This window comes from Oryzias melastigma, linkage group LG12, assembly GCF_002922805.2.
Source record: "Oryzias melastigma strain HK-1 linkage group LG12, ASM292280v2, whole genome shotgun sequence".
Lineage (NCBI taxonomy): Eukaryota > Metazoa > Chordata > Actinopteri > Beloniformes > Adrianichthyidae > Oryzias > Oryzias melastigma.
In genome coordinates this window covers 14250749-14277321 of record NC_050523.1, presented here as the reverse complement: position 1 = coordinate 14277321, position 26573 = coordinate 14250749, and the positions used below count along the sequence as shown (strand labels likewise).

The 26573-nt window shown below is 39.6% G+C and overlaps 3 protein-coding genes across 3 annotated transcripts in view; 1 reads left to right on the top strand and 2 right to left on the bottom strand.

Moving 5' to 3' along the window:
• si:dkey-106l3.7 overlaps positions 1-3241 on the top strand; it is a 7603-nt gene extending 4362 nt beyond the window's left edge. The window contains exons 2-6 of the mRNA XM_036214480.1: positions 565-708; positions 961-1114; positions 1194-1279; positions 1979-2076; positions 2281-3241. Of these exons, the coding sequence (XP_036070373.1) occupies positions 565-708; positions 961-1114; positions 1194-1279; positions 1979-2076; positions 2281-2365 (567 nt within the window). The 3' untranslated portion in view covers positions 2366-3241. The remainder of the gene's footprint in view (positions 1-564; positions 709-960; positions 1115-1193; positions 1280-1978; positions 2077-2280) is intronic.
• Positions 3242-4729: 1488 nt separating this feature from the next.
• rnf208 (ring finger protein 208) lies at positions 4730-14007 on the bottom strand. Its single transcript, XM_024299907.2, has 2 exons — positions 13396-14007; positions 4730-6713 (listed from the first exon to the last, which is right to left on the bottom strand). The coding sequence occupies exon 2, from the start codon at positions 5849-5851 to the stop codon at positions 5072-5074; it is 780 nt and encodes a 259-aa protein (XP_024155675.1). The 5' UTR covers positions 5852-6713; positions 13396-14007; the 3' UTR covers positions 4730-5071.
• Positions 14008-17825: 3818 nt separating this feature from the next.
• LOC112163425 (sodium/glucose cotransporter 1) lies at positions 17826-25358 on the bottom strand. Its single transcript, XM_024299802.2, has 15 exons — positions 25153-25358; positions 24575-24646; positions 24246-24350; positions 24097-24156; positions 23915-24019; positions 23727-23832; positions 23269-23349; positions 22973-23181; positions 21954-22089; positions 21728-21835; positions 21500-21650; positions 21244-21412; positions 20449-20664; positions 19424-19532; positions 17826-19341 (listed from the first exon to the last, which is right to left on the bottom strand). The coding sequence occupies exons 1-15, from the start codon at positions 25294-25296 to the stop codon at positions 19127-19129; spliced, it is 1986 nt and encodes a 661-aa protein (XP_024155570.1). The 5' UTR covers positions 25297-25358; the 3' UTR covers positions 17826-19126.
• Between the last annotated feature and the right edge of the window lie 1215 nt (positions 25359-26573).

Sequence of the window (26573 nt, the reverse complement as noted above, 5' to 3'; positions counted from 1 at the left end):
TGGCAAAAAACAAACAAAAAAATAAAAAAAGACCCATCCCTGTACCACAAAATTAATATACTTTTTAAACAATATAAGCAGCTCTTTTAGGGTTAATGTGATAACAATAATTAAAGTTGATTTAAGCATCACACATTTTACTCTGGGTTGCACGGTGGTGTAGTGCTTAGCAAATTCGCCTCACCTGGTACAAATCCTTGCTAGATAGACTTCGTGTTTTCATTATATCATGTTTTTAAATTTCTTAGTATTCTAGTTTCTACCAACAGTCCAAAAACATGCTTAATAGGTTGATTGTAAGGTGTGACTGTAAGCACATGTGGTTGTTTGTGTCGGTGATGGACTGGTGGCCCATCCAGGGTGCACCCAGCCTTCCCCCAACAGTAGCTGGGAATGCTCAGCTTTCCTGTTTCCCCTTACCTGAACTTAGAGGGCACGGAAAATGAACGAATGAATAATTTATTTATAAAGTAAAAAGTTGTAAAGTTTTTTTTGGTAATTTTAGTAACTGTAGCAATCTAAATTAGTGTTCATTTTTTTTTTTTTTTTTATGTTTGTGCACAGGATAGAATAGTGGAGGACAAGAAGGATCTGAGTCCTGGACTCTGGTACTTGGAGCAGGTTTGTCAGTTGCTGGAAGACCTTGCACAGAAGCGGATGAACAACCAAGCAGTGCAAACAGATTCTGTTAGTAAAGAAGGCATACAGGTGAGTCATGTTGCAACATTCCTAGTCACACCTATGGGGAGCATTTTAGCATTTGACACAAACGCTTCAGTTTCTAAATATGGTCAATCTTTGTTGTTATTTTGTAACACTTTACTTTGGAAAATGTCTTTGTCAAGCTTCAAGAAAAAAATAATCTAATCTAAAAATCTGCAGAAATGAGAGGTCATACAAGTCTTTTAATTAAAGACTAAAAACAATGTCGTCATTTGCTTTTTTTCTTCCACTTTCCAGGATGACTCAACAGGTGCTGAGACGATTCGGCCCTCTTGCAAGAATCTTGAAAACAAAGAAAACACAGACGCCTCCAGTGACACCAAGAAGCCAAAAACACGGCATTTCCGTCAGAGATCCGCCTCAGATACAACTCTTGCAGCAATGCATTTAAGTAAGCTGCCTTTTAAAAATACTCAAAGTCTTTTGTACATTAAATTGAGAAGAATAAAAGCGAACCTTGCTTCATGCAGAAAAGTTGGATCCAAGCTTCAGAACACAACAGCAAAAGAGTACAAGCAACCTGCTAGCAGCAGTGTCAGAAGACTGTGAGGCACAGGTGGGAGTCATAACACCAAACAAGTTGCAATGAAACACTAAAGAAAATGAATACATCAGAAGAATTAGTACAGAGCTCTTAAAGGGACATAGAAGTTAAAAAAGAAATCGTACTGGTTTTGTGTTTGTTTTAGATGACGTTCAGAGATAACATAACGGTGACGCCAGACAAGCAAACGTGCAATATCTTTGTAGGAGAGTCATGCAATGTTATTTTCAGGTAACTGACGTTGAAAAGGCAACCTGTGTGCAAATGACTACTTGGTTTCTTGTTCTCACCAGATACTTTCTTACACTCACCAGATTCTTTCTTGAGCGCATTAGATACTTTCTTGTCTTTTCTTGTGCTCACCAGGAACTTTCTTATAGCTCACTGGATACTTTCTTCTGCGCCACAAGTACTTTCATGGACTCGCCAGATACTTTCTTGAACTCACTAGACACCTTCTTATTCACGCCAGTTCGTTTCTCGTGTGTCAGAGACTTACTTTTGTGCACCAGTTAGTTTCTCATGAGACTTTTCTTGTGCTCGTCAGATACTTTCTCATGCACGCCATTTAGTTTCTTGATACTTTCTCGTGTACACGAGAAACCAGTACTATTTTTTTAACGTATATGTCCCTTTAGGGCTCCCTAAATTAATTAAGCTTTTTATTTTTCTGTTTTTCTTTTTAAGCTACAAATGTGATTATCTTTTCAGGATTTGATGACTGAGGGGTCGACAAAGCGTAACAAGTTCCCAAAATTAAAAGGTCTGTCTTTGCACAGAGGGCACTTTGCAGTGTCATCCACAAGAAGGTAAGGTATAGTTTTTATAAGTCTGTAACTTCTTCATCTCACATATTTCTCTGGTCAATTGTGGAAGAACAGGCAGCCAACCACACTAGATTTATAGTGTAATACTATATTTTCAGTCTACATCTTTTCTTTTAGAGCATTTTGCTTTTTTTTTTTACTTTTCCATCACATCTTCTCTAACTGATGCATTTTTTATTAATAAAGCCAACAGATGCAGCCATCTGAGAAAAGCACAGTAGTTCGACGGCTGAGCCAGGTGTTTAGAAGAAAGAAACAAGTGTCAATGTAAAAGGACTGGAGTCTCACTGCATTATTTAGGCTTTGGTTTCTGAAGAAAAAAGGAGTGTAAGCACTGACTGCCTTTAGCATAGCCTACAATCTAGCTCTATGCTCTGTTTATTTATTTACTTTAAAAAAAGCCATATATGTAGGTATTATATACGAATTTATGTGGGGCTTTTTGCACTATATTGTTTATCTGTCAATTTGTACAGTTTTCTTGTGTAGCTTTCATTGTTAAAGTTGCAGATGTACAAATCTAAATGTTTTGGAGTTGAGGATCCAATAAGGCATTAAAAAACATGTAGTATCAGTGTTATTTATTTCTTCTCATTAATTTGTTTATATTTTTGACATCATACAGTCAAACCCTAAAGCTCCATAGTCTCTGCTTTGGCATTTATATTAAATATAGAGCACTTTTGTACAGAATTAATGTTCTGATTGAATACTCTTGTCTGAGATGAATATTCAAGTATTTTTGCCTATGGTTGTTGTTACTCATCGGTCAACATGTCTATTTTTGATACATTCCAGATGTTTGTAACAAATACAAAACTAATGTACAGGTTTTGTTAAATATAGTTGTATAACCGCATTTACTTTAAGTAATTAGCCAAACTTACTCCAGCTAAAGAAATGTTTATTGACAATCTAACATCAGATACAACAGCTCTTCATTTGACTTTTGTGGCTCGTGTATTGAGATTAATGTGGAAGCTGATGTAAAAAATTCCTACTCAGTCATTTATGAGGTAGTTAAACGTTGTTAGTGGGTTGCATCCTGACTTCATAATTCATTGTGAACTTAATGCTGTGCTGCAAAATGGAATGAAGTTCATGAATAATTGATGCTATGACTAGATGGAGTTTGAAGCTAAAAAAACAAAAAAAGGAGAACATTTTAATGTTTAAAATTCCATGGTTTCCAAATGTCTACTGTCGCAATAAAATACTTTACCCAGTTACTCAGCCTGTCTTCTTTTTATGTCATCCGTTTTCTATTTTCTCTCACGTAGTCATATGTATTGGGTGATGAGTGTTCCTAGGTGCAAAGCTGTCACTCGGGACATTTTTGTATTTCTGCATCACCGGACTGCATGTATTGTCACACACCCACATATGCTCACACTCACTCCCAAAGAGCCATTTAGCGTCTCCGGTGATCTTGTGAGACATGTTTTTGGACTGAGCAGATTGGAATGCCTAAAGAAAACTCACAAATTACTGAGGAGTGGTTAACCACCATGTAGATCTAACTTATGTTGTTCCTTAATTTTAACTTTTTTCCCCCAAAATTAAAGCTAGTGTAAAAAACTGATGCTATTTCTAATATTTAAATATCTTAAATATCTTATGCTAAGCACACACTGGTGTTCACCTCCTGAACGTGGGTTCTTGAACACGTCTTTAACATATGGTGTTCACACTGTACTGTCACACACTGCCTATTCAGGCAGTGTCGAAGCGGTGGGTGCAAATCTCGAGTCTTGCTCCACCTTTTTTCTTTCACAGCTCTATTCCAATATTTGAAAGACTTGAACTATGTCCGAATTCCCACCTTAATCCCCAACTACTTAAATATTATGTAGTGCAGGACTATATAGTCATCTGGATCTTAGAAGCAATTTGGACACCTTGCTCACTACTTTTTTTTTTTTTTAAACGGCTGATATGATGTCATCAATTTCAAATCTACACAATACAAACATTTTATGACATCTATTTATGACTTCACTGTGTTCTGATGATGAAAATGTGGATAGTTTGTTAAAAAAAAAGACATTTAAGAATTTTTTTTTATTTTTTCACAAACATTGTTCAAACGCAATGCATTGTGGTCTATATTCAGTAATGTAGGGACCATTACCAAATATTTTTTGCAAATTCTTCTGGGGAATTTTCAGGGGACTCGATTTTAGAATTGTGGGTTCAGACAGCACTACAAAATGACAAACACACTATATAGTGCTAGTAGTGAAGGAATTCAGACATAGTGTTGGTGTCTTATAATTAATTCCTTTTGGGTACAAACTGCAGTTGTTAGTTTCTCCGTCCTGATAAATTTTCAAACAGTTAGGACTTCTGTGAATTTAAAAAGACTCTATGCGTCATTACCAAATCTGAGTCCCTGAGAGGTCCAAGATCAACTGGATAAACTTCAACACACATTCATTAGCCACATGTTTTGTACGTAGGGCCTGAAAACGGACCTAAAAACTTGGATAATAGTTTTGAACGCAGTAGCCCAAAGCACGCATTTATGCATGTTTACATTGGAAGTGGTCGCTTAAACCCGTGTGTGATCGTTGCATTTTTTCACTTGCTTTCCACATTTAATGTGGTTTAGTAATAATACATTAAAAAAACAGGGACAAAAACTATTATTTTTATTTATTTAATCTTTATTCACCTAATTCAGAGAAACAGAGCTTCCCTGGCATTCCCATGTAAAGAGATGACATGACAAACACGTCCAACCAAACAAGAGAGGGTGAATAGGTTTCCAGTCCATACATAAAATACATTTATTTATTATATACTGAACCACCATCAGTTCCACACAGCATCCATCTGTGCTATGAAATATAGAGATAACATCTATGGAGGGATTTATTCACTGTATGTGTGAGAGAAAGGGGTTTTAGCTTATAGACACGAGAAGTGGTGGAGGAAGCAGCGTGGAGTCATGCCTTTGTGCCCTCCTCCCGCTTGCCTACATGATGCCACAGGTGGACAAGGGGTTGGTGATCTGGCAGGTGCAGGCTGACTGGCAGTATTGACGCACAGTCTGGTAGCAGCTGCGGTCGGCGTCCCCGCCCCACTGCACGGGCCCGCCGGAGTCAGAGGGCAAGCGGCTCAGAATGCTGGTGTTGATGGCGAGAGCAGCCAGACCATAGTCAGTGAACAGCACCGTCTCGCGCCGGCATGTGGGGCAGGAGATGAACTTGTACTTGGGGCAGGACTCGTAGAGGATCTGCAGGCATTCCTCACACACCGAGTGCAGGCAGGAGAGGATCCGTGGCCGCTTCCCGGCAAAGTTGTACGTGTGGCCGCAGGTGGGGCAGTCCAGCGGTTCACAGGGCATGACCGGCCCCGAGGAGGAGGACGACGAAGAAGTGGAGGAGGAGGTGGAGGAGGAGCGTAGTACATATTGGTTGACTATGACGTCATCCATCTTGTAGTGGAACTGATGGTAGCAGATTTCATTGGCACTGGTTTTCCGCTGCGCCAGGAAGCTGTGCTCCCTGCGCATGATGGGGGCCGGAGGGGACACCATCGGCCTCGGAGACCCTGATATGTCCAGAGTCAGGTCGCTGCAGGCCTGGTTCACAATGATTTCCCCTTCACCGCCACCGTCCCACGCCACTCTAGGCGGAGGGGCGTACCGTGGTTGAGTGACGGGCACAGGGCATTCTCTGGGGAACTTCTCAGACTGAATTATCTTGACGGTGTCCATGGGGATGGTGACCGGCTGGCGCCTAAGGCAGGACATTCGCACTCTTCTGGGGTTTCGAGAAGGAAGGGCTGTTGTACTTGACACCCTGCTTTGTTGCGGAAGAAGATCAGACTCCTTCTTTGAGGTCAGCCATTAGAGGGGACGTGGGGACGGATGGTGGCCTCCATGTTTCTTGTAGAGATCCCGTCAGCCTGAGTCTCTATGAGCAGGAGCTCGATAGAGGAGCTCAGCCAGAGCAACACAAGTGTCCACTCTTGTTCTATAACAGTTGCTTTACAGTATTTTAACAGTTCTGGCACCTAAAAGTAAGATTATTGTTTTCTTCTCAAGCTTATATTCCTGTACCTGATGTGTCAGCAGAGCACACACAGTTCTGTAATACTTAAACACTATTACATGTTCTTACATAGCATTTAGTTTTATGGTCACATACAGTTTTCATTTGATTACATAAAGTTCCCAAAGCTCCAGAATAAATTGTCTAAAACTTTGACTTCCGTCTTGCAATGGGAATGTTTCTCACTCAAATATTTGCTTAGCTTCCTGGTTTCAAATACTATTGTGGTTTGTATTGATGTGTGAGCTTGAAAGAATGACCTTCCTTATTTCTTATTGTTGGTCCAGTTTGTGCAGGAGACCTCGTGAGACCCCTTTCCTTGGCTTGCTGATAAAAAGAGGGAGGAGGCTGTAATTTTTTTTTTTTTTTTTGAGAGGTCTTACATATTGCTCCAGAGAGCTGTTGGAATGACTTCTTCAAAGTCCAAGGTCCTTAGATTCCTCAGAAGTGTAAGAGAACAGTTTTTTCTCTTTTTTTTGGACTTTCAGAGTGTGTTAAACAGACGTATCCATGCTCATCTCCCCGTTTTGGTGTGATCCAGTATTCCCATTAGGCATCTACCTGTAAAAACAAAGAGAAAAACAATGAGGCTTTATTCTCGTGTTTGCATGAAGAGGGTTTTTTATTGCTTCCTGAATGAGTGGTAACAGTTAAAGTCATTATTTTTTATGTTGTTATGAAAACATTTCAAACTTGGCTCAGAAAGTGGCTGACTCGGTGCTATCTGTAGGAAGATTTTCAACTGATAGTGAAAGATGCCAAAGTCTTTTTATCTCTAGGTGCAGAAAGATTTCTTCTATTTCCTTGTGAACGCTGGCAACAGTTCAACCGTCCAAACACATGAACAGAGGAAATCACCTTTTTGCAATTTGCTGCAGGGCATAATCACAGGTTACTTTTTTAAAAAACATAATCAGCTTCCTACTCAGCCTTACTCAGATCGAAGAGCCTCCAGTCTTCACATTTCTTAGCAGTATAAAACAATTAGTATTTGAAATTGTAACGAATTGAGATATATGACAGCTGAAAGACCCAACATAACCAAAAAAGAGACAAAAAGCTTTGTCAACTTTTGTCTTTAACTTTAAATGAATAAAAGTAAAAAACAGTCACATGGTCAGGCAAAAAAGAACAAAATCTTGTAGTTTTTTGTTATGTGACCCTTTAGTATGAATCACAAATTATGTGAATGCATAAACTTCCTGTTGGTTTACAGTGGAATAGAGTTTTTTAGCATGACCACACTGATCATTTGACTGAAGAACCAAACTGCAAAGGAATGCCAAGCAGGAAAAAACAAAAGCAAAAACAACAAATAGTCTTGTTGTTGTCTGTGAAGGTTCTCATTCATCCAGGTGACGTGTTGTAGTTGAGTCATGACATCTGGATTTGAAATTCTCTTCCTTGAAATGGTTCACCACTCATCCAAACGGCCTCAAGACACCCTAACCCTCATCTGAGTGGCCTTAAAGACCCACTCTGATGAAAAATTATGTTTGTACATGCTCTTGTGGCATTTTACTCATTAATTTAAGCTAGAGTTTTCTTTTTTCATATCGTGGTGAATCAGGAGTAGATAAAAAATGCTAATGGAAAAAGCTTGTAAGTGTAAAGTAAAAGGTTAGAACAGAAGCCTCAAGCTCCCTGCTCCGCTCCATTCTGATTCATCCACTTGTAGACCACCAGATCCGTGTACGTCTTTGTTTTCCTCGTCTGAGCTGGCACCTGGATCAAAACTGTATGGCTGGATAGCTCATATGGTTTAAAAGTGGGCAGAAAATGTGGGCCCCAAATGTGTTTGTCCGCAGTTTCCATTTTAGCCCAACCTGTGTTTGCCCAAACTGGCTTAAGTGGGCGTTCAGTGGGCTAACTTGCTACGTTAGGTCTCTGCTTGGTGGACAGCGTAGCAAGCTGCCCATGGTGGTTTGCATACGCTGCCGGACTCAGGGCAGTGGAGCGAATGTGGGCAAACACATGTGGGGCCACCACAGAGACTGCGGACAAACCCATTTGGGGCCCACATTTTCTGCCCACTTTTAAATCATATGAGGCCTACTTGGCCTTGCTAGCCGGGGAGGCGCTGTAAGCTAGCAGGAGAGAGTGTTTATGGACTATGGGAAAGGGGCAAGCTTACTGTGCCCTAACGGTCCCGCCCACAAATCAGAGGTGAATTTCTAAAGAATTTTCTTCTGCTCTACAGAAACTATGTCCCAGAAAATCACTTTTTTAAAACAAATGTTGTCTAAAACAACAAAATCATAATTTTTTAAAAGTTTTTAGAAGTTGGAAATTCAAAAGCAATGACTCAACAACAACACTATGTACCACCCAGGTCATTGGACACTAGAAATGAATCCCTTTGCTCAGATTTCACTCGTTTCCTCTCCCTTTGCTGTAATCAGAACATTCAGAGACACAACAGCGGCTACACAACTGTGTGACATTGAGAACAAAATTGGTCTTTTCAGACTCTCATTTTAAGACATGTTTGACACGAACACAATTGAAATAGCCTTTGCGTATAGTGAGAAACTTGCACCACCACCCACATTTAGCGGTTTATTGAGCAACCACTTCTGCATTATCTGGACTATTTCTGAGGTATTTTATGTTCAGCATTGCTCAGCAGCAAAGACGCAAGCTGTACTTGGTCAAACACAAAAGATCAGATTAGTCACTGAAAATGCATTCAACTTGGATGTCTAATATTAAATCCTTGGAACCTTTGAAATAAAGTTCGATTAAAACCTGTGGGAGGGAAGCTGACGTACTGTAAAAGCAGCGGTCAGGTGATTGCGACAAAGTTGTGGCTTTGCTCTTGACATTCTTCCTTCTCTTTAATGCTCAATCTTCCTGTGAGATCTCATAAACTGTGTAGGTTTGGTTGTAGCATGCGTAGGAGCAGGCTACAGTCTTTGTGTCAGCAGTGTATGGGTTTGTGAATAAAAGAAAGAACAAAGTGCCCCCGTCCACATTTTAATGTGACTGAAACAAAAAAAAAAATAAAAACAACAGGCAGCAGAACAGAAGGGACGATTACTCGTCTTTCATTCTGTGCTCGGCTGTCGACAGCGATGATTCATTAGAGGAAAAAAAAAACAGAGCAGAGGAGTTGACCTACATGATGAGAAAGAGAGAAAAATGAGAGAGGAGGGGAGAACCGCACAGGTCTATTTATGGCTTGTTTATCTGCGGCTTCCTGCCCCCCTACTTCTGCTGAAGATTCACACCCAATGAGGAGTATGCACCTTTCTCAACAGGCGAGCTTCAGCTCGTGAGACAAATGGAGCCATAGTGGGAGGTTCCTCCATTTCATTCTCTTTCCTAACACATCTGGATGGTTTTTGCCATTCAGAAAAGTCACCCAATGTGAGCAACCCACACATGAATGCTGAGACATTCTATTTGACTTTGTGACACACAATATCTGTGAGAACAAACCAGATTTTCATTGATGTTTCTGGAGGTGGAGTGTCAGCAGCCTCGCAGCGGATCGATACATTTGCAGTTTTTTAGGGGAAAAATACACACAAAAATGTATATATTTTTTTTTTAACTTACAACTGTAAAAAATGAATTATATTAATAGATTTAGTTAAATAAAAAAAATGTTATTAAAAATTGGTGTTTCTAAAGATGTGAGAGTGACAGTTTTGATTCATTTCAAGTGCAGAGTCGGGGAGGCCGTTAATCTGATATCTAATATTTACTACAGATCTAATATTAACCACAGTGAAATGATGACAGCTTCTGACATTAATTCATTGCTTAATCAATTATTTACAAATCAAAATGAGGCTCTTCATAATTAAAATGACATGTTATCTGAAAAAATGAAAGCTTGACTGACTGAGATGGGACATTGTCCATTTTAAAGTGCAATAATTCGCAGGTCAAAGTAGGGATGAGCGATATATATCGGTGCCAGTATCTGTATCAGTTGATATTTGCATAGTTTAAGTTTATCAGTATCGGAGTGATACTAAAAAAATCCACAGATATTGTTCTGACTGTTTTCAGATACACTTTATTTTAGACAGCGTGGAGACTCGTTCCTAACAGATCCTTGGTACTGGGAAGCTTCTTTTTACAATCTTAGTCAGTAATTGTTGCAACTGTTTTCATGCATGTTTTATATTTGATAGGGATACACGTTGTTCCTAACAGATCCCTGGCAATGGAAAGCTTACGATTTATAGTTTTGTTTGATTGTCAGTAAATGGTCTGAATCTTTTCAGATAAATTTTCTAAGTGTTAAAGTAATACTTGTTCCTATGAGGTTCTTTGCTTTATATGTTTCTTATAAAGAAACAAAAAGCAAATCTAAACCTGGTTTTATTCTAGACACTTAAATATCAGTATTGGCAAATATCAGCTATTGATCACAGTTGCAAGGGAAATATCAGTTATTGGTATCGACTGGAAAACAAATCGGCCAATGCCTAGGTTAATCATTGTTTTCTGTCAATTATGACTAAAGATCTACAACATATTTGGAAACGGAAGATATGATCTGTTCGCCATCCCCCACAGGACATCCACGGAGCATCTTCTGAAAGTAGTCTGTCATGAATCGGTCCCCTGTGTCCCCTTCTGGCTATTAGCAGGATCCATCCCCTGAGTACTAACACTTTCTGGGTTTCCACACTCCACTTCCCATCAGCCCCTGCTGTCACTACCAGGAGTCAGCGCACTGAGCTCTGCTTGCTCTGATTGTTTGCCGCCTGCCCAGACCCTGGTCTGGGCCCTCACCATTCTGGTTGTTCTCTGATGCCCTCTTGCTCGTGTTTGACCTCTGCCTGCCTGATCCTGATTTAGTTTTGTGAACTTTTAGGTGTGCTTCACTCCTGTGCCAAATAAAACCTGCTGCACTTGGATCCAGCTGTCTGCCCGTTTGTGACAGTAGTCTATTATCAATGCAAATATTAGAAAAGAATTAATAACACACTTTTAAGATGCTTTAATTGAAGATTTAACTTGGTGACACTCCCAAATATAACTTCAATTATAAAAAAAAAAATCCAGTTTCCTAAAATGGTTTGATAATAGTGAAAATTGAGTTAGACTGTAAGCCTGCTGGAGAAGAAGCAGCTAAAATTACCCACTAATTTGATGACAGCCCTGCGAAGGAGGTTGATAAGAGATGCAGGCGGCCGGATTTGGCGTAACCTCTTCCTAATCGACGCTCCTCTTATGTAAAGAGCTCATCTTCTATACCCAGGCATCTCACTGAGACGGTGTAAACTGGTGCTGCTCTCCCCCAGTTGGCACTGTGTTTATGTGGATCTCCATCATCTTCCATCAGAGGAATTAAAACGCTAATGAAATCAGGGCAGGCATTTGACCTCTTCATCAACAAGCAAAAAGGAGGGAGAGCTGACCACAGAGATGCCAGTGTAGTCTGCCTCAGCAGCAAATTCCTTAAGCCATTAAACGCACACAGAGCTGCGCTTTAGACACATGCATCCTCGAACATTCTTGCCCCATCAGGGCACCACCCTTTACATTCCTGCAGACACAAACTGATAACGGGCTGGCATGAAAGAAAACCAATTGGAAATATCTTCAAAATGTGATGGAAAGGCCAGAACATTCCTGTGAAAACACTCCCCCGGCTTTCCTTTGTGTATTTCAGGCACACATCAGCACATTCACACACACACAGGTCTTACCGGGTCAACACAATTGCACTGGAAACAGTCCACCTGTCCAGCCCTGTTCTGAATGAGTCATGGACACAGTGCGCATGAGCCTGTCTTCATTTCTTATCACAGAAGATGTGTCCGCCTTGCCGTCCACCACCATCACTCACATGCTGCACAGTCACCGCGCTCCCCGTACCACATGCCAGCGGCACATCAGGTATCCCAGCTATGTGGAGATCTCAATTCTCGCCCATTTGAATGTGGGTAAGAAATGTCCAAATGTCTCCTGTCAGATCTGAGTTGAATACTCTGCTGTGTTTTGATTGCGTAACGTGTCATGACCTTATAGCATGTACTAAGGACAAATCCCCAGATTTACTGTAGTCCCGTTGGCTGCAGATTTTCTCCTGAAATAATCTTGTTTGCGGTGATTCAATAAAATTATGCAAACGCTGGCATATTTCACAGCTTTACATGAAACTCCAGGGCTTTTCCTCACAACTGCACACAACCCATTGGTCATCAATGTTTATTACACATTTCATTCAAGCAAAAGCTTAGATTATACCTTCAAATATAAGATAAAGCTAAATTTTTTCAGGATTTAGATCCCCAGTAGTCGGATGACTCTTATTCATGAATAGAGAGCTCTGTGATGGCTTGCTGAGGTGTTGATTTAAATAATTCATTCAGTCATTTATGGCAGACATCGGCCATTTTGCTTCGCAATTCATTACAGCCAAATGCTCTTTGTTCCTCTCTGCTCTCACAACAACATGGCAGAGCTGCACGTTTGAAAGAGGGGGAGAAAAATGACAGCAATAATAATTAGCATCTGTCTTCATAAACACAGACCTCATAGAAGATTTATGACAGGAAATGCACAGCAAGCGCTCAGCTCTTCAGCGAGCGAGGGGGCCTGGATTGATTACTGCAACTGTCTCCCCAGAGATTTCAGGTGCATTTTTTGAGGCAGCGAGCTCGGAAAGAGGTAGCTGAGATATTTGGACCCTATGCGATGAATTGGCTTCGGTGCGTTGATTTGCACAAAGTGGGAGGGGTGCGCTTGGAAGCAGCAGTTATGCAATCGCAGCATGGTGTGCCGAGTGCTCTCACTGCAGCACCAGTGCACGGCCAATATGGATACGTCTCAGTGTTGCTGACAACGACAGAACAGGCCGTTCTTGCCCTGTACCTGTCCCCCCGCCCCCCCAGCCCTCCACCTGTGCCCTCTCTGTTTCCGTCTGTGCAGAGGTCTGTCAAATGTCATGGAAACAGGAAACTGTCAAGGCTCCATCTGCGTCTAAAACCCCCAAGATCAGAGCCCGCAGACCGTTTCCGACCGCCGTTTCTGATCTGTGCAAGGTGGGAGTGCATCATCGAGCATGCAGTGGTCTCCATTCATTCGTCAGCGTGTGTATGTACAGCTGTCACATGAATCACCCTGATGCAACAACAATGCAATGCAACAAAGCTAAACCTTTGTCTTTGCCTTTTCCACACAAATAAACAAAACGAACATTTGTGTGATGTGTCACAGCAAGAAGCACACACAGAAAATGAGGATCATCACACACAAAAAAAGCCCTCATGTTTACCTGTGCGCTTGTTTTTTTCTTGCTCCTGTTCTTGCTGGCAAAGGTTTCCAGTGATGATACACAGCTTGGCTCTTTTGTGCGGGGAATGTCTCATCCGGGGGAGGATGCTCTCTTCTGTCCTTTTCATTCTAGGACCATCAACAACATGGAGGAGACGTAAGATGGAGGAAGCTTTCACAAGGTGGATTCATCAGGCGGCTGTCATCATCCTCGGTTCCTCTTCTTCTCTGTTATTTTCACACTCTTAACCTTATTTATGTTCTTTACAGCTCTGGATTTCTTCCATCTCCTTTTTTTTTAGCCCTCCTGCTCCCAAATTATTCAGCTTCTCCTGTGCTGACCTTCTGATCTCTCATCCGTTTCCTTCCCTCCTTTCCTCCGTCCTGCCTTATGGTCTCCAGGTAAGCCTCTCCCCCCTCTCCTCTGCTGTTATCTCTCAGCAGCCGTTCATTACTGCTCTTTCTCCTCCGCTGTCTGCTTCAGTCAGTGCACCTCACAGTCACACATGCGCAGTGCCTTCACACATACATCCACACACACACACCCTGCTGTCTCTGCTGGGCTCCTGGCTCACTCCCCTCATGCGTGCAGCTCTTTTTGCCTCCCCGCCCCTCCCCTCACCGTCTCTCTCTCCTTCCTCTTGAACCATCGCTGCAGCACACACTGCAGTGCCTCTGCAGGCGGGATCACGTTCCCTCATCAACTGAGAAAATATTTTAGCCAATCAGGATCAGACTCCCCGCCCCCATCTAAACAAGCACACTAGATATGAAAGCCCCCCCTCACAAAAAAAAGCTGTGAATCATGCTCTGTGTGAGCACATGTGGTCAATCTCACCAGTCAGCCACACAGGAAACATGAGGAGCCGATGGAGGAAAATACAGCCAGGCATCACTGCGCATTTGAAAGAAAGGACACATGTGTTCCTGCACATGTCTCCTGCATGGATCATGCAAAATACACACCAAAAACAACATACATATGGGTATTTGTTTAGATTGTTTATTCTGTGTTAGAAATGAGAGATTTGAATGAGCTCTTCTCCACAATCTTAACAGGGAAATGAGGAAGATGAGTTTCTCTAGAACCACACAGATGCTTGAAAACAGCATTGACTGGGATCCAGAGAAGCTGTCATGTTGCATAATGAGGATTTATAAGTTTGATGCCTACTAAAGCTTTCATGAAACAAATAAATAATCCTCGGATCAAAGCTAGAAAAAAAAAGGTTGTGCATGAAGTGAGTTTTGAACTGAAGGCGCAGGCTTACATAATGTCAGCATCAAATGCATAATTTAGAAATCAACAGCAAGGAGGAGACCCAGAATAAAATAAGTTTTTTTTATTTATATAGTATACTAAAAATAAACCAATACCTATTTAATAATTTGCTTTTATTTTTGTTCTTAACTAATTTTTTGGGTGCAATTTTACAGAATTATCTTGTTATGTTTTGGGTTTCATAATTGGACTCAAATGGTTTAACATTTATTATCTTAAGAATTATTTTAATCTGCTGGACGAGGTAAAATAAAGTGAGCATTAAACTAAAGTAACTTAATTCCCAACATTTCTCTACCAATCTAGTTAAAGTAGTACATGCAATCTTACGTGGGACTTTCCTAACACACATTCTGTAATAAAAAGTCAGAATCAGGCTTTAGTCACGGTGAAAGAAGGGCGGAAAAGCAAAAATAGTTTGCACACATTTGGTTTCGGACCCACTAATTAACTCCCCAGACATCTTGTCAGGTATTTTTTAAATTTCTGTCAATTGTGGGTCGACTTCTCAGAAAACTTAACCCAACATCAGGTAATATTGATGTCACTATGTGTTATCAGATGAGTAAATACTGTAGTAATAAGGTCTTTATCGAACAGGTAGTAAATGTTTGAAACAGAAAATATACTGACTTGCTGGTTAAAATTAGCTTACTTAATAAGTTTGCCAAAATAAATATTTGTATTACGTGGTAGTTTCATAATTAAATATTATATTCTCTGTCAAATCAAAATACTAATAAAACGGTTTTATAGCAAGAACCTCTGGAATTTAAACTCAATATCCCATAATATGGTATAATGTTTTATTTGTAAATCTGTAAAATACATTTTAAAAAGTCCTCACCTCTTTTGATCAGTCATTAACAGGATATACAATGTGATAAACAATTAATTGTATACTATTCTTTTTATTGTAATATTCACATACCTTAACTTGAAATATTTAATTAACTGAAACATGATTAAAAAACACACAATGGAGAATCAAAACAGTGGCAGGGCAGAACAGAGCAGATGACCTGAAAACTGAAAACCAGACACTCAAATAGGCTGAGGGCAATTAACAGAAATGAAGATCGCTGTGAATTGTGAACCTGAAGCTGATGTGACTGAAGGACCAAAAATCATAACTGACAAAAAGCAAACACCAACCACAATCCTCACACACTAAGTGAAACGCCCCCTGGTGGTCAGAAAGCTACAGATGTCATAAAAACCAGTTTGTGGACATTAAGGGCATTTTGGTTAAAAAAAAAAAAAGAAAATGCCAACCTGCTTTTGGACAATTGAAATGCACTAATCTTATAGGAGACAACCAGGGTCTTTTTTATTAAAAGGTTTTAGTCTGAAAATTAATCTGGAAATGAGTGCAGAATAATCTTGTAATGTGTTTTGAGGTTATTTTTCCAGAGGGAGGCACTGCTGTCACATACACTCATCTCAATTCATTTACAGTGGCTTTGTAGTTCTGATTTCATAACTGTTTAAACAAAGTTTTTGAATCATACTGAGCAGGGGCGGAGCTAAATGGGGGTTAAGGGGGGCAGCTGCCTTCCCAGCAAAAGGCTTTATCCCTCCACTTACTCCCCACTTTTTGAGTCTATATTAGCATCATTATTGACAACGATTAATGCCACTGCTTGATGGAGAGGCATTGGCCGATTTAATTCTAGTATGCACTCAACACACTGGAATCAGGCTGCCAGCGTCCTGTGGGCACCCAGCTGTTGCCTGATTTTTGTAATGGTGTCATCCCCGCCCATCACTAGACTGCAACCACACAACCTTAAAATGTGCCTAAGCCGATTTAAACCCTGACCAATGTCAACTTTTGGAGAAAATCGTGTCAAGAAGTGGTTGAGCAAAAACTAAAACATTGAATAAATAACGTGAAACATGACAAAAACCATAGGAGCATCGAAAAGGTGGCATAACAGAACAGATGGCCAAGAATCGAAAAGCAGACACTTAACTAGGCTGAGGGTGATTAACTGAAATGAAGACAGCTGTGAATCATGACACACCTGAAACTGATGTGACTGAGTGAACAATTCAGAACATTACCAAAACACTTAACATAACTGACAAAAAATAAAACAAAGTCTAGAATCCTCCCAAATCATCCAGTTACATCCAGTTACACCCGACTCATTTGATGAGAAACGTGCATTTAGGTCGTCACAACTGTGGGTTAGTCTAAGGAATCATCAATAGAAGCTTCTTTAAAAATTGCAAAAATTATAAAAGCAATATTTTTAATGAAACATTGAGCCCCTCAAATTATTTGCTTCTATTTGCTTCCGATTTTACAATTTGTGAAAAAGAAAAAAAAATCACTTGCGCTTAACTAGTCGGCAAAATCTAGCCATTCTCAGTGTTGAAAAAAAAAAAAGGTGCAAATGCACTGGATTTAGACATCTTTGTGAAACGCTTTACTTCAACAACTGTTACCACAAGCTTTCTTAAAAACAATTTGTTCAATCTATTTTTGGCTTATAAATCATTACTCTGAATCCTTATATTTCCTGTTTTTTTTTAGATCCACATAGAAATAAATATTTAAGGTTGTATTACTTTGAAAAAAATCAGTTTAGAGAAATTCTGCCCATTTACAAAAGCATTTTGTTCTTGATAGGTCACCCACAGCTTAGTGACCTTGTGGTACAGTGTCCGCTCTGAGACTGGATGGTCGTGAGTTCAAATCCCAACTCTAAAAAATGGGACCTCCCTGTTGAACACTCAGCATGAAGGGGTTGGATTGGAGAGTTAAACCACCAAATGATTCTGAAGTGCGGCTGTGTTTGCAACTGACCACTCCCCCAGGGGACGGGTCAAATGCAGAGAACAAATTCCACACATCTATGACAGATAATGAGACTTCAATTTATGTGGATATGATCTTGTGCCTGAATTCCAAAGAGATACATATTCATCTTTCAAGAATCTTAATGCAATTAAATAAAATATTGCCACAGCTATACATGACATGATCTCAGATGCACATTAGTTGTTTAGGAAATTTAAATCAAAAATGTTTAGGATTATTTAACAAGATGAAATTTTTTTTTAATTATTATTCTGTTCTTTAAACAAGAAATCAAATGTGCATGGCTTGCACTATAAAAGCAATTATCTACCATGAAAACTTTGATCCTCACACGTTTTATTTAACCTTAGCGAAGCTGCAGGTCACAAACTGCCAGTACAATTCAATCAGATAGAAAGTTATTTAGAGCTGCCACATAATGAGATGAGACCGATAAGATAAAACTGGAGGGATCATTACCCGATAACCCGGTCAGAAATCAAAGAACATTTAACAGCAACAAACTTCTGTGTGCCATATAATCGGTGATTATCGACCGTGCAGGCATAAAACTGAAATAAAACTCAATCTCTTTTAGTATGAGTCACAGCTTGTTCAGCATTTATTTAACAATATGATTTACATAAGTACATGTGAATAAGAAAAATAAATGTGAAGGTTAATAGAATAAAATCTGTATTTTACACTTTTAACACAAAAAGAATAAACCACTGGAAGGAAGAAGAGGTTTTCGAGAAATAGACTGTTTTCCTCATGGAGATATCCTTATTCATTAACACGTACACTTGCAGGAATCGATGTGACAGAAGTGACGGACTTTGAGCCTGAATAATAATAAAAAAAAAATCCCAGCTGAAGTGGAATGATGGAGTAGAAGGAAAGATTCAGAGGGGATTTACAGCCCTTTCCCTCGTCCTTCATCAGTTACATATTATATGTATTTTACGGGGCGTTCTTTGTTATCTCAATCCTCTTTTTTCCTGACTAAACACAGCATCCCAGGTTAATTTTTGTCATGTAAACTGCACAGTTTATGACACTATTAAAAAAGCTTTTATATCTCCCCGTTAAAAGAGCTTCTACTGTTGAACTGAGTTAAGATCAAGTGTGTATTGCTCTTGTGAAATATTTATTACTACAATTGAAAAACCTTATTTGCTTTTCAATTTTTCCATACATAAGTGCTCTTTTTGAGGGGAAAACATAAACCTGCACTCAATAACACAGATACTACTAGAAAATACATTAAGAAAGTAGTATATAAGCACAGAGAAAACAAAAAATAATTTGTAGAAGAATATAACATTTAAATCTGCACATTCATGACAAATGTGTGAATACTGTCTGTGTATTTAAGCAAAGTAGATGTGTTAATATATTACAGCAGGGTTTACTTTTTGACAAATACAAAGAAAAGTTAACTGGAAAGGCAAACTATTCAAGAAAAACACACATTATGTCCTGAATGAGATCATTGGTCATTACACAACACAAAGAAAGGAACGGCTTCGTCTTCTTTTGGACGGTACAGAGTTTTTGTGTCATGGTTCCATATAAAAGTGTGTGACCAAAATGATATATTACAGCATCCAGTTGACAATCAAAGTCCTTTTAGTTCCTCTAAGCAAAAAAGCCATGGCAAAACACAGCCACACATAAAAGGATGATGGCGTTGGCGTTCACGACGTTCCTCCATAGAGGTACCTCTGTGGTGTCTGTGAGTTGCTTCTTCAGCTCTGCTTCTTCTTCTGGAGTCAGTTTTGGGGCTTTGTTGTCCTCCAGGCCACAGAAACACATCAGTGCTTTTTTGCAGCAGCCTGGTTTTTTGTCAGAATCTACCACACAATACAAAACAAATAATGGTTTGCACCTTTTGAACGTAGACATCCTCGTGTGCTTTGGCTGTCTGAATATTACCTTCATCATCTGTGCTGTCATCATCATCATCATCACCAACCCAGTCGTCTTGTTCGATGTCCACTCTCTCTTCAGTACGGTTCCTCAAGCTCCAGCAAAGTCGGTAAAGCTGGGAAACAAAACAAAGTTTGAAAATGCGTTAGAATCTTGTGCCAGATTTCAAAAGCACCAATGCTAACATCCTATGGCTGTGCAAGAGCTCCTCATGTGATGATATCTACAAATACTGTCCACACCCTGAGGGTAATCCCTGGGTTTCACAAATATGTGATCATATCCCATCTAATCTGAAAGAGTGTTTGTGCCTTCGGCTCAAATGTTGCATGATGGAGGGGGGGGGGTCTTGGATCTAGACGACCTTATTTACCTTTTGTTCTAACAGTGGCCTCTCACTGGCAACTTCCCTTTCTGGTAACGGGGCAGTTGGCCCTTGCTTCTGCAATGCTGGACTCCAGAGTGTCTGGACTGGGGGTTACCAGGGTGACCCTAGTCCACTCCTTGAGAAAGGCCAGTGACGGCCTTTTATCTAGGGGACTGGGGTCTTCTGTGGTTTAGGACTTATGATTGGACCTGAGGGTTGTTTCTCTCCATGCGCTCCAGTAAAACGTGTTCATGTGGTGGTTCCTCTGGTTCTGTCTCTGGGTGGCTAGTATCAGGTCATCCAGGATTTACTCATCTGCTTTCTATATTAGGGGATCTGGAGGGCTGCTTGAGCTATCTACTTGTGTTTTATTCACTCTACCCCCTAAATCTTTCTTATTTTCTCTCTTTTCCATCTAATCCAGAGCTTAAAGGAAGATATTTCTTTCAGGGCAAGAGTTAATATGAGTTTTTATCTCATGACAATCCAGCATCCTACTGAAGGTGTCTATATAACCACTGAATGACACGTTAAGTTCATTATGCTAGCATTACAGTATGATTAGGAACAACGTTAACATAAGCCAAATGCTGTCTTTTGGATCTGAACAAAGTTTGAATGATAAAAGTAATTTCAGAAGTTTGTCTTAGAGGAGGAGACTCACATGTTTGTCATCAATGGGTTTGGTCATTAGAGATATTCCAATGATGATGATGCAGGACAACACAAACAGGATGATGCCGAAGTAAAGGTAGTGCACGCCGCAAATAATTGTAGGGCAGTCACTGGGGTTAGCACAGCTACCCGTTCCATAGATAAACTCCGCAATCATCCTGGCCAGGCCTATTGGCAGACCAATCATGAGTCCATAGAAGGCACCCTAGGATTAAGAAAGAAAGAACGTCAGTAAGAGGAAGCTGAAGCGAAAATAAGGATTAAATGACTAAACACTCCGCAATGGACGTAGATGTAATGTAATTAAGCATTCCTTGTAGCAAACAGGACTGGTGGTTATCCGTTATGCCAACTACAGATACAAAGCCTTGATAGTGGCTTTAGCATAACTAGTAAAAAATGGGTTTAAATCTTCTCAAACTATCCAGAAAGCCAAAAAGATGCTTCTAAAATGTCCTTAGATAAAACTTCTTTTACTCTATTAATACAAACACTGACTGAGGCATAACCACTTCATTATGTGTATCATTATATCAAAAAATGACAGTATAACTCCAACTATAAACCTTTCTAAGTCAACACTAATCACATGGCAACCATTGTTCTAATGGCAACTCGTTTTTCTAAAACTAATTACAAAAAGATGTTTCTAAAATGCTGTCTTAAAAAACAGTTTTGCCTTCAGTGAACCCAAACAAAAAAAATGACAGACGAAGGTCTCAGTGATCCAGAGCAACACTTTGTTTTTAGTGAATAAAAATAGGGACATAAAGATGCAACTTACAGGCTCATTGACACGTTTGTAAAAGATGGCGAGCATGAAGACGGCTGCAACGGGTGGAGCCAGGTAGCTGGTGATGGACTGGATGTAGTCAAAGAGCTGACCACTCTGAGCTGTCTGGACAATGGGGATCCAAGCGATGCTCACACCAATCAAACCCAAAATGAACACTCTGTAAACAGTTTAAAAACACAGTGTTACACTTGTTGTCAACAAAATTATAGTCAAAGTGATTGGAGTAATAAGAAATGTGTTTTGCCTGCCAGCAATCATGAGCTCCCTCTCTTTGGCTCTGGGGCGGATCTTGGTGTAGATATCCATTGTGAAGAGAGTGCTTGCACTGTTAAAGATGGAGGTGAGGGAGCTCATCAGAGACGCCAACATCACAGACAGCATTAGACCTCGCAAACCTAAAAGAGAAAACAATAGAGCATTACAGTAGAATTCAATACTCTTAAATGGTGTCATGGAAGTTCTTAAGACCCACCGTTGGGCATGAGATCCACCACTAGCTTGGGATAGGCGATGTTGCTGCATCCCACACTAGAGTCACAGTATGACTGACATTCTTCTGGGTCCACACATGCCACCACATCTGAATAAAGTTTGTAAAATATTGTAAACTCATCTCCCTTTCAGAGTTCAAAGTGTATTAGCTACTGTCTGGACACAAAGAATTAAGCTAGTTGTGTAAAATTGTAAACCCTACGCACCAGTATAGAGAATTCTGCTGATCATCCCAGGAAAAACCATGAGAAACATCGGCAGCAGTTTCAAGTAGCCACACAGGATACAACCACCCTTTACGTGAGAGAGACTCTTGGCGGACAGGCAACGCTGAACAATCACCTAGGGAGAAAGAGTTTTGCATACGCATTAGTATCAATTAAAGTCATGCCAATTTGTTTTTTATTTTAGGAAAAACATGCTAAAATGTGCAAGTATTCTGCTTCATTTTCTGACAAAGACTAAGGAATTGGACAATTTATCAGTCTGTGTTGGTGCCACTGGTTTAACACTGAATACACAGAAACATGTCTGTTGGCAACAAAGTGCAGCTTATGCAAAAGCAGACACATCTGTGTCATATGATCTTTGATCAACAAAAGCCATCATCTAATGTGTTTGTGCTTTTTAAGTTGTAATTGTGTTTATTTAAGAAAAAGAGATTGACGTTCCAGTATCCAGATCGATTTAAAGAGCTACACGTGAGACAGAAACAGACCGTTTTACCATCACAAAACCGCTGGGAGACAGTGGTTAAAAATTGGTGTGCTTTTAAGAAACACTAAATTGGATTCATGTTTACTTGACAAAAACTGAGTAAAATAATACACATTGAGTCTAAATCTTATCCCAAAAAAAATGTTTATAGTAAGGTAAAATGTCTAAATAACTATTCGAGCAAAATAGGGGGGTTAAACTAGAAGTTTTACTGATATTAGAGATTGGTTGTCTTAACAATTTAGAAAAAATGTTTTGGATTAAGATTTAATTTAAATATCCTTGAGATAAACAATGGTTCACTTAAACTCTCTTCAGATTGAGCTAAAAGCATCTCTTTCCTCTCCAAGATAGAACAGCATGAAAGTGTTCACAAGTGTGAAGAAATCAATTGGTTGGGTCTGTGTTTATGACCATAGGTTGCTCATGGTACACACTGAAAGCTGTTACCGCATCAGTCGAGATGTAAAGCGTCCTTGCAAACATAGCAGCTATTTGCCTTGCTGACCTGATCAGTGCACCAGTACCATGTGGCCTGGATGGTGAGTCCAAACACCAGGCCTGGCCATGGCAGGTCTCCAGTGACTGCATCCCTGAAAATGTGGAAGGAGTCCGGTCGAGGCTCGTAACACTCAGCGCTGATGTTTCCTGTGTTGGTGGGGATGGCCTGCATGTAGAGCCGTTGGAAATTGTCATAGCCCCCCACTTCAGTGAAAGCTGTGGATGAGTACAGATTATATCTTAGACTCAGACGGACAACTTTTCGAAAAAAAAATCTAGAAAATATATATTTATTTTAATTACCAAAGCCCATGAGAATGAAGGATCCGACTACCATAATGATCGTTTGTAACGTGTCTGTGTATATGACTGCAGCCAGACCACCTGAAACACAAAATAGGATGTTAATTATCTTCATTCAACTTTCATTCACTTGCTGAACATGAGGAAAACAAGTCCTTATGTAAGTGCTTTACTGCTGTTCTTGTAAAACGACAGCTACGTCAGTTACGGAGCATCACAGGGGTCCATTACATGCTTATCATAGTCCATGGGTAATTAACCACAATAACACACTACTGATAAACCATACAGGAAAAACAGAGGTTGTGGATGTGCATCTACATCACTCCAATTCACATCGCAAATGAGAAGACTTTACCCCCAGTTTTAGTGCTATAGACAAAGATAAGATTTCTCTGTGGCTTTAGTTTAAAAGAAAATGTCAGAAGGAGAAAAAGAAAGTCCCCCTTTAGGCAGACCTGTGACAGTGTAGATTGCAGTGATCAGTAGGAGTGCAATAACTGCAACGTAGATGTTCAGCCCAAGAGCCTGGTTGATGAAAATGGCTCCAGAAAACATGTCAGCCTGAAAAGAATAACGAAAGATGAATTTGTTTTATCACTCCTACCTAAACACTGTTACACAATGAAGCTATTAGGTAACTTACTGAAATTTTGGTGAAGACATAGAGGATCAGAGAGAGTACAGACAAGTAGATTCGAATGCGAGATCCTCCAAACCTTTTCTTCAGGTACTCAGGCATGGTAACCACCTATATACAACCATTAACAAAATGTTATAACTACTCAATAATATGACATGCATAAACATGAAATAGTCTTTATTTACCCCAGCTTTGATGTAGATCGGCACAAAGAGCCATCCAAGGATAACAACAACAATAAGGGCCTAAAACACAATAATACAGCGAAAATTATCAGAAAAAAGTAGATTTTTTAATTACCTTGTGACTTCATTAGTTAATAGTGTGTACTCACGTTCCATTCAAATCCACCAGTGGCTATTCCTGCTGCTGCAGCAGTGCCAGCAATCCCCACAAAGTGGCCACTGCCTATGTTGCTAGCAAACAAGGATGCTCCAATCTGTAGAAATCACAAACACATTTCCCTTTTAATTGAGATATATTTTTAAATATAAAAAAAGTAATGGTCAAACTTTTGACAGAAACCAGAAATCATTTTTGCACAAAACTCATTTTCTCTTTTGTAGACAATGTTGGTGAATTCCAAAAAAATGACCAATGTGATTTGAGCATCGTTCAACATGACGATCAGTCCTGTAAGAAAATGAAGAAAATGATACTCACTGGCCACCACACCATGCTCCTTCCTGCGAGGAAAAAGCCACCCACGGTGGAGCGGTTGGTGCGTACCATAGCCTGCAACAGGACAAGACGGTGTTAAGTTGGTGTAACTTTGAACTTAATTCCATCTGTCCATCCATCCATCCATCCCAAACCCGCTTAAACTCTTTTGAGGTCACTGGGGTTGCTGGAGCCTATCCTAGCTACTGTCTGATAGGTCCATCTCAAAGGCACACAACCCCACATACTCACATTCACACCTGAGGGACAACTGAGGGTCTGTACCCCATTATAATCACAAAAACAAGAAAATGTGTCAGTAGTGGATTGTCAGGTGATTGTAAAGATCTAATTTATGTCACAAATCTTTAACGTTATCAAGGTTACTTTTTATAAATAATTAAAACTTGACAAGATATTTTGCATTTTGTATAACTTCACAAAAATACTTTCACATTGGGCTCATAGAGACTACTTATCTTGTGAGAGTATGCCAAAAGAAAGTTTGAAAATGTTTTAGTCTTTGTAACTAAAAATGTAATATTTCAATTAAATAAAACAATTAAAAAAAGAAAACTCACCCATACTCCCACAGCTAAGACAACCAGAAAGTAGATGACAATAACAGAGATGTCTGCTGGGTTGTTAAGGGCCACCGTGTTCCCATTGCTGCTATTTCTTACACTTCTGGACACGAGAGAAAATCCAAAATAATCACGAGACATCCTGGCGACACGAAAACGGCAGAACCGTTGCAGGAGTCAGGCTTTGACTGAAGTCTCTGCACTGTTAGTGAGTTCCCTTTATACCTTTGGTGTGGGTGTGAGCCAGCGCAGGTACGTGTTTGGTTATGAAAGGGGGGGTGAGGTTGTAAACGTGTGTTATCTATCTCCCTTTTCTGCAGAAGAAACTCTTGCTGATAGGCTTACAAGCTCATTTAAAATACATTATTCTAAAATTTGCCACTTTTTAGTAATAGTAGAAGAGTGATGTTAATCATCAACATACAAGGAAGTGTCAAGAGTTAACTACTGGTTCTTTAAGGTGGTGGTGTGTGTTTAATTTCCTTTTTTTGGTTTATGTTAACTTATCTGGTGCTCACATCTATATCAAAGCGAGTCTTTATGTAAGAGATACATTATCAAAGATTTGGATGTCTTTGACAGATTTTCGGCCTATTATTTTCAGTTAGGTAAAGTCTGGACTTTGACTCAATCAAATCTCATTTACATGTATCTCTTTCGTAGAAGATCTGCTTAAGTGCTAGAGGTGTTAAAGAAACTAAAATTAGTCAAACTTTAAACAAAGTAATGATCCACCAATTGAATGCACGTCACTTTCTGCAAACAAGCCCAGATCATAATCCCTCCACCTCAGTGGGAAAAAGTGTGTTTTTAAAAAAACTTGCATTTTCATTCTTTGCTTTACTAATTAACTTTTTTTATTTTAAATTTATGGCTCAGGTTTTAACTGTTTAACCATTAACTCTTATAAGAAATTAAACAATTTCTTATTTGCCAGTTTGGCCTTAAATGTTTCTGAAAGGTCTTGTAGGGAGAAGAAAGAGGAAGCCAGAACGGTGCATAAAACACATTACTCAGCGGAAAATTCAAGATAATCAATTTCTTGTCGTAATACTAGATGACTGACTGGTTAAATGTCTCATAGCCAGATATCTGCCCTTTGTCCTGATATGTTGAGGGATCTTGTTTTATTGTCCGACTTCAAGTTGGTGCCAATTTTTTTCTACTGAAAAAAAAAAGAGCTTTCAAGTCTTTTACTCCTGAGGGAAAGTTTGAAGCGTGTGAACTTTCCTGTTGCAAAATATGATGAGACTTCCTGGTATAGAAATTTTTTGCTCCAATTCTCTTTTCCTATATTTTATTTCTAAGCTAAATTTGCATTAAAATCGTACTAAAATTTCCAGAAAGTTTTCTATAATGAGTCAGTGGGTAATACAATATATTAAATATAGTTTGAAACAAACATGGAGGGACTAATA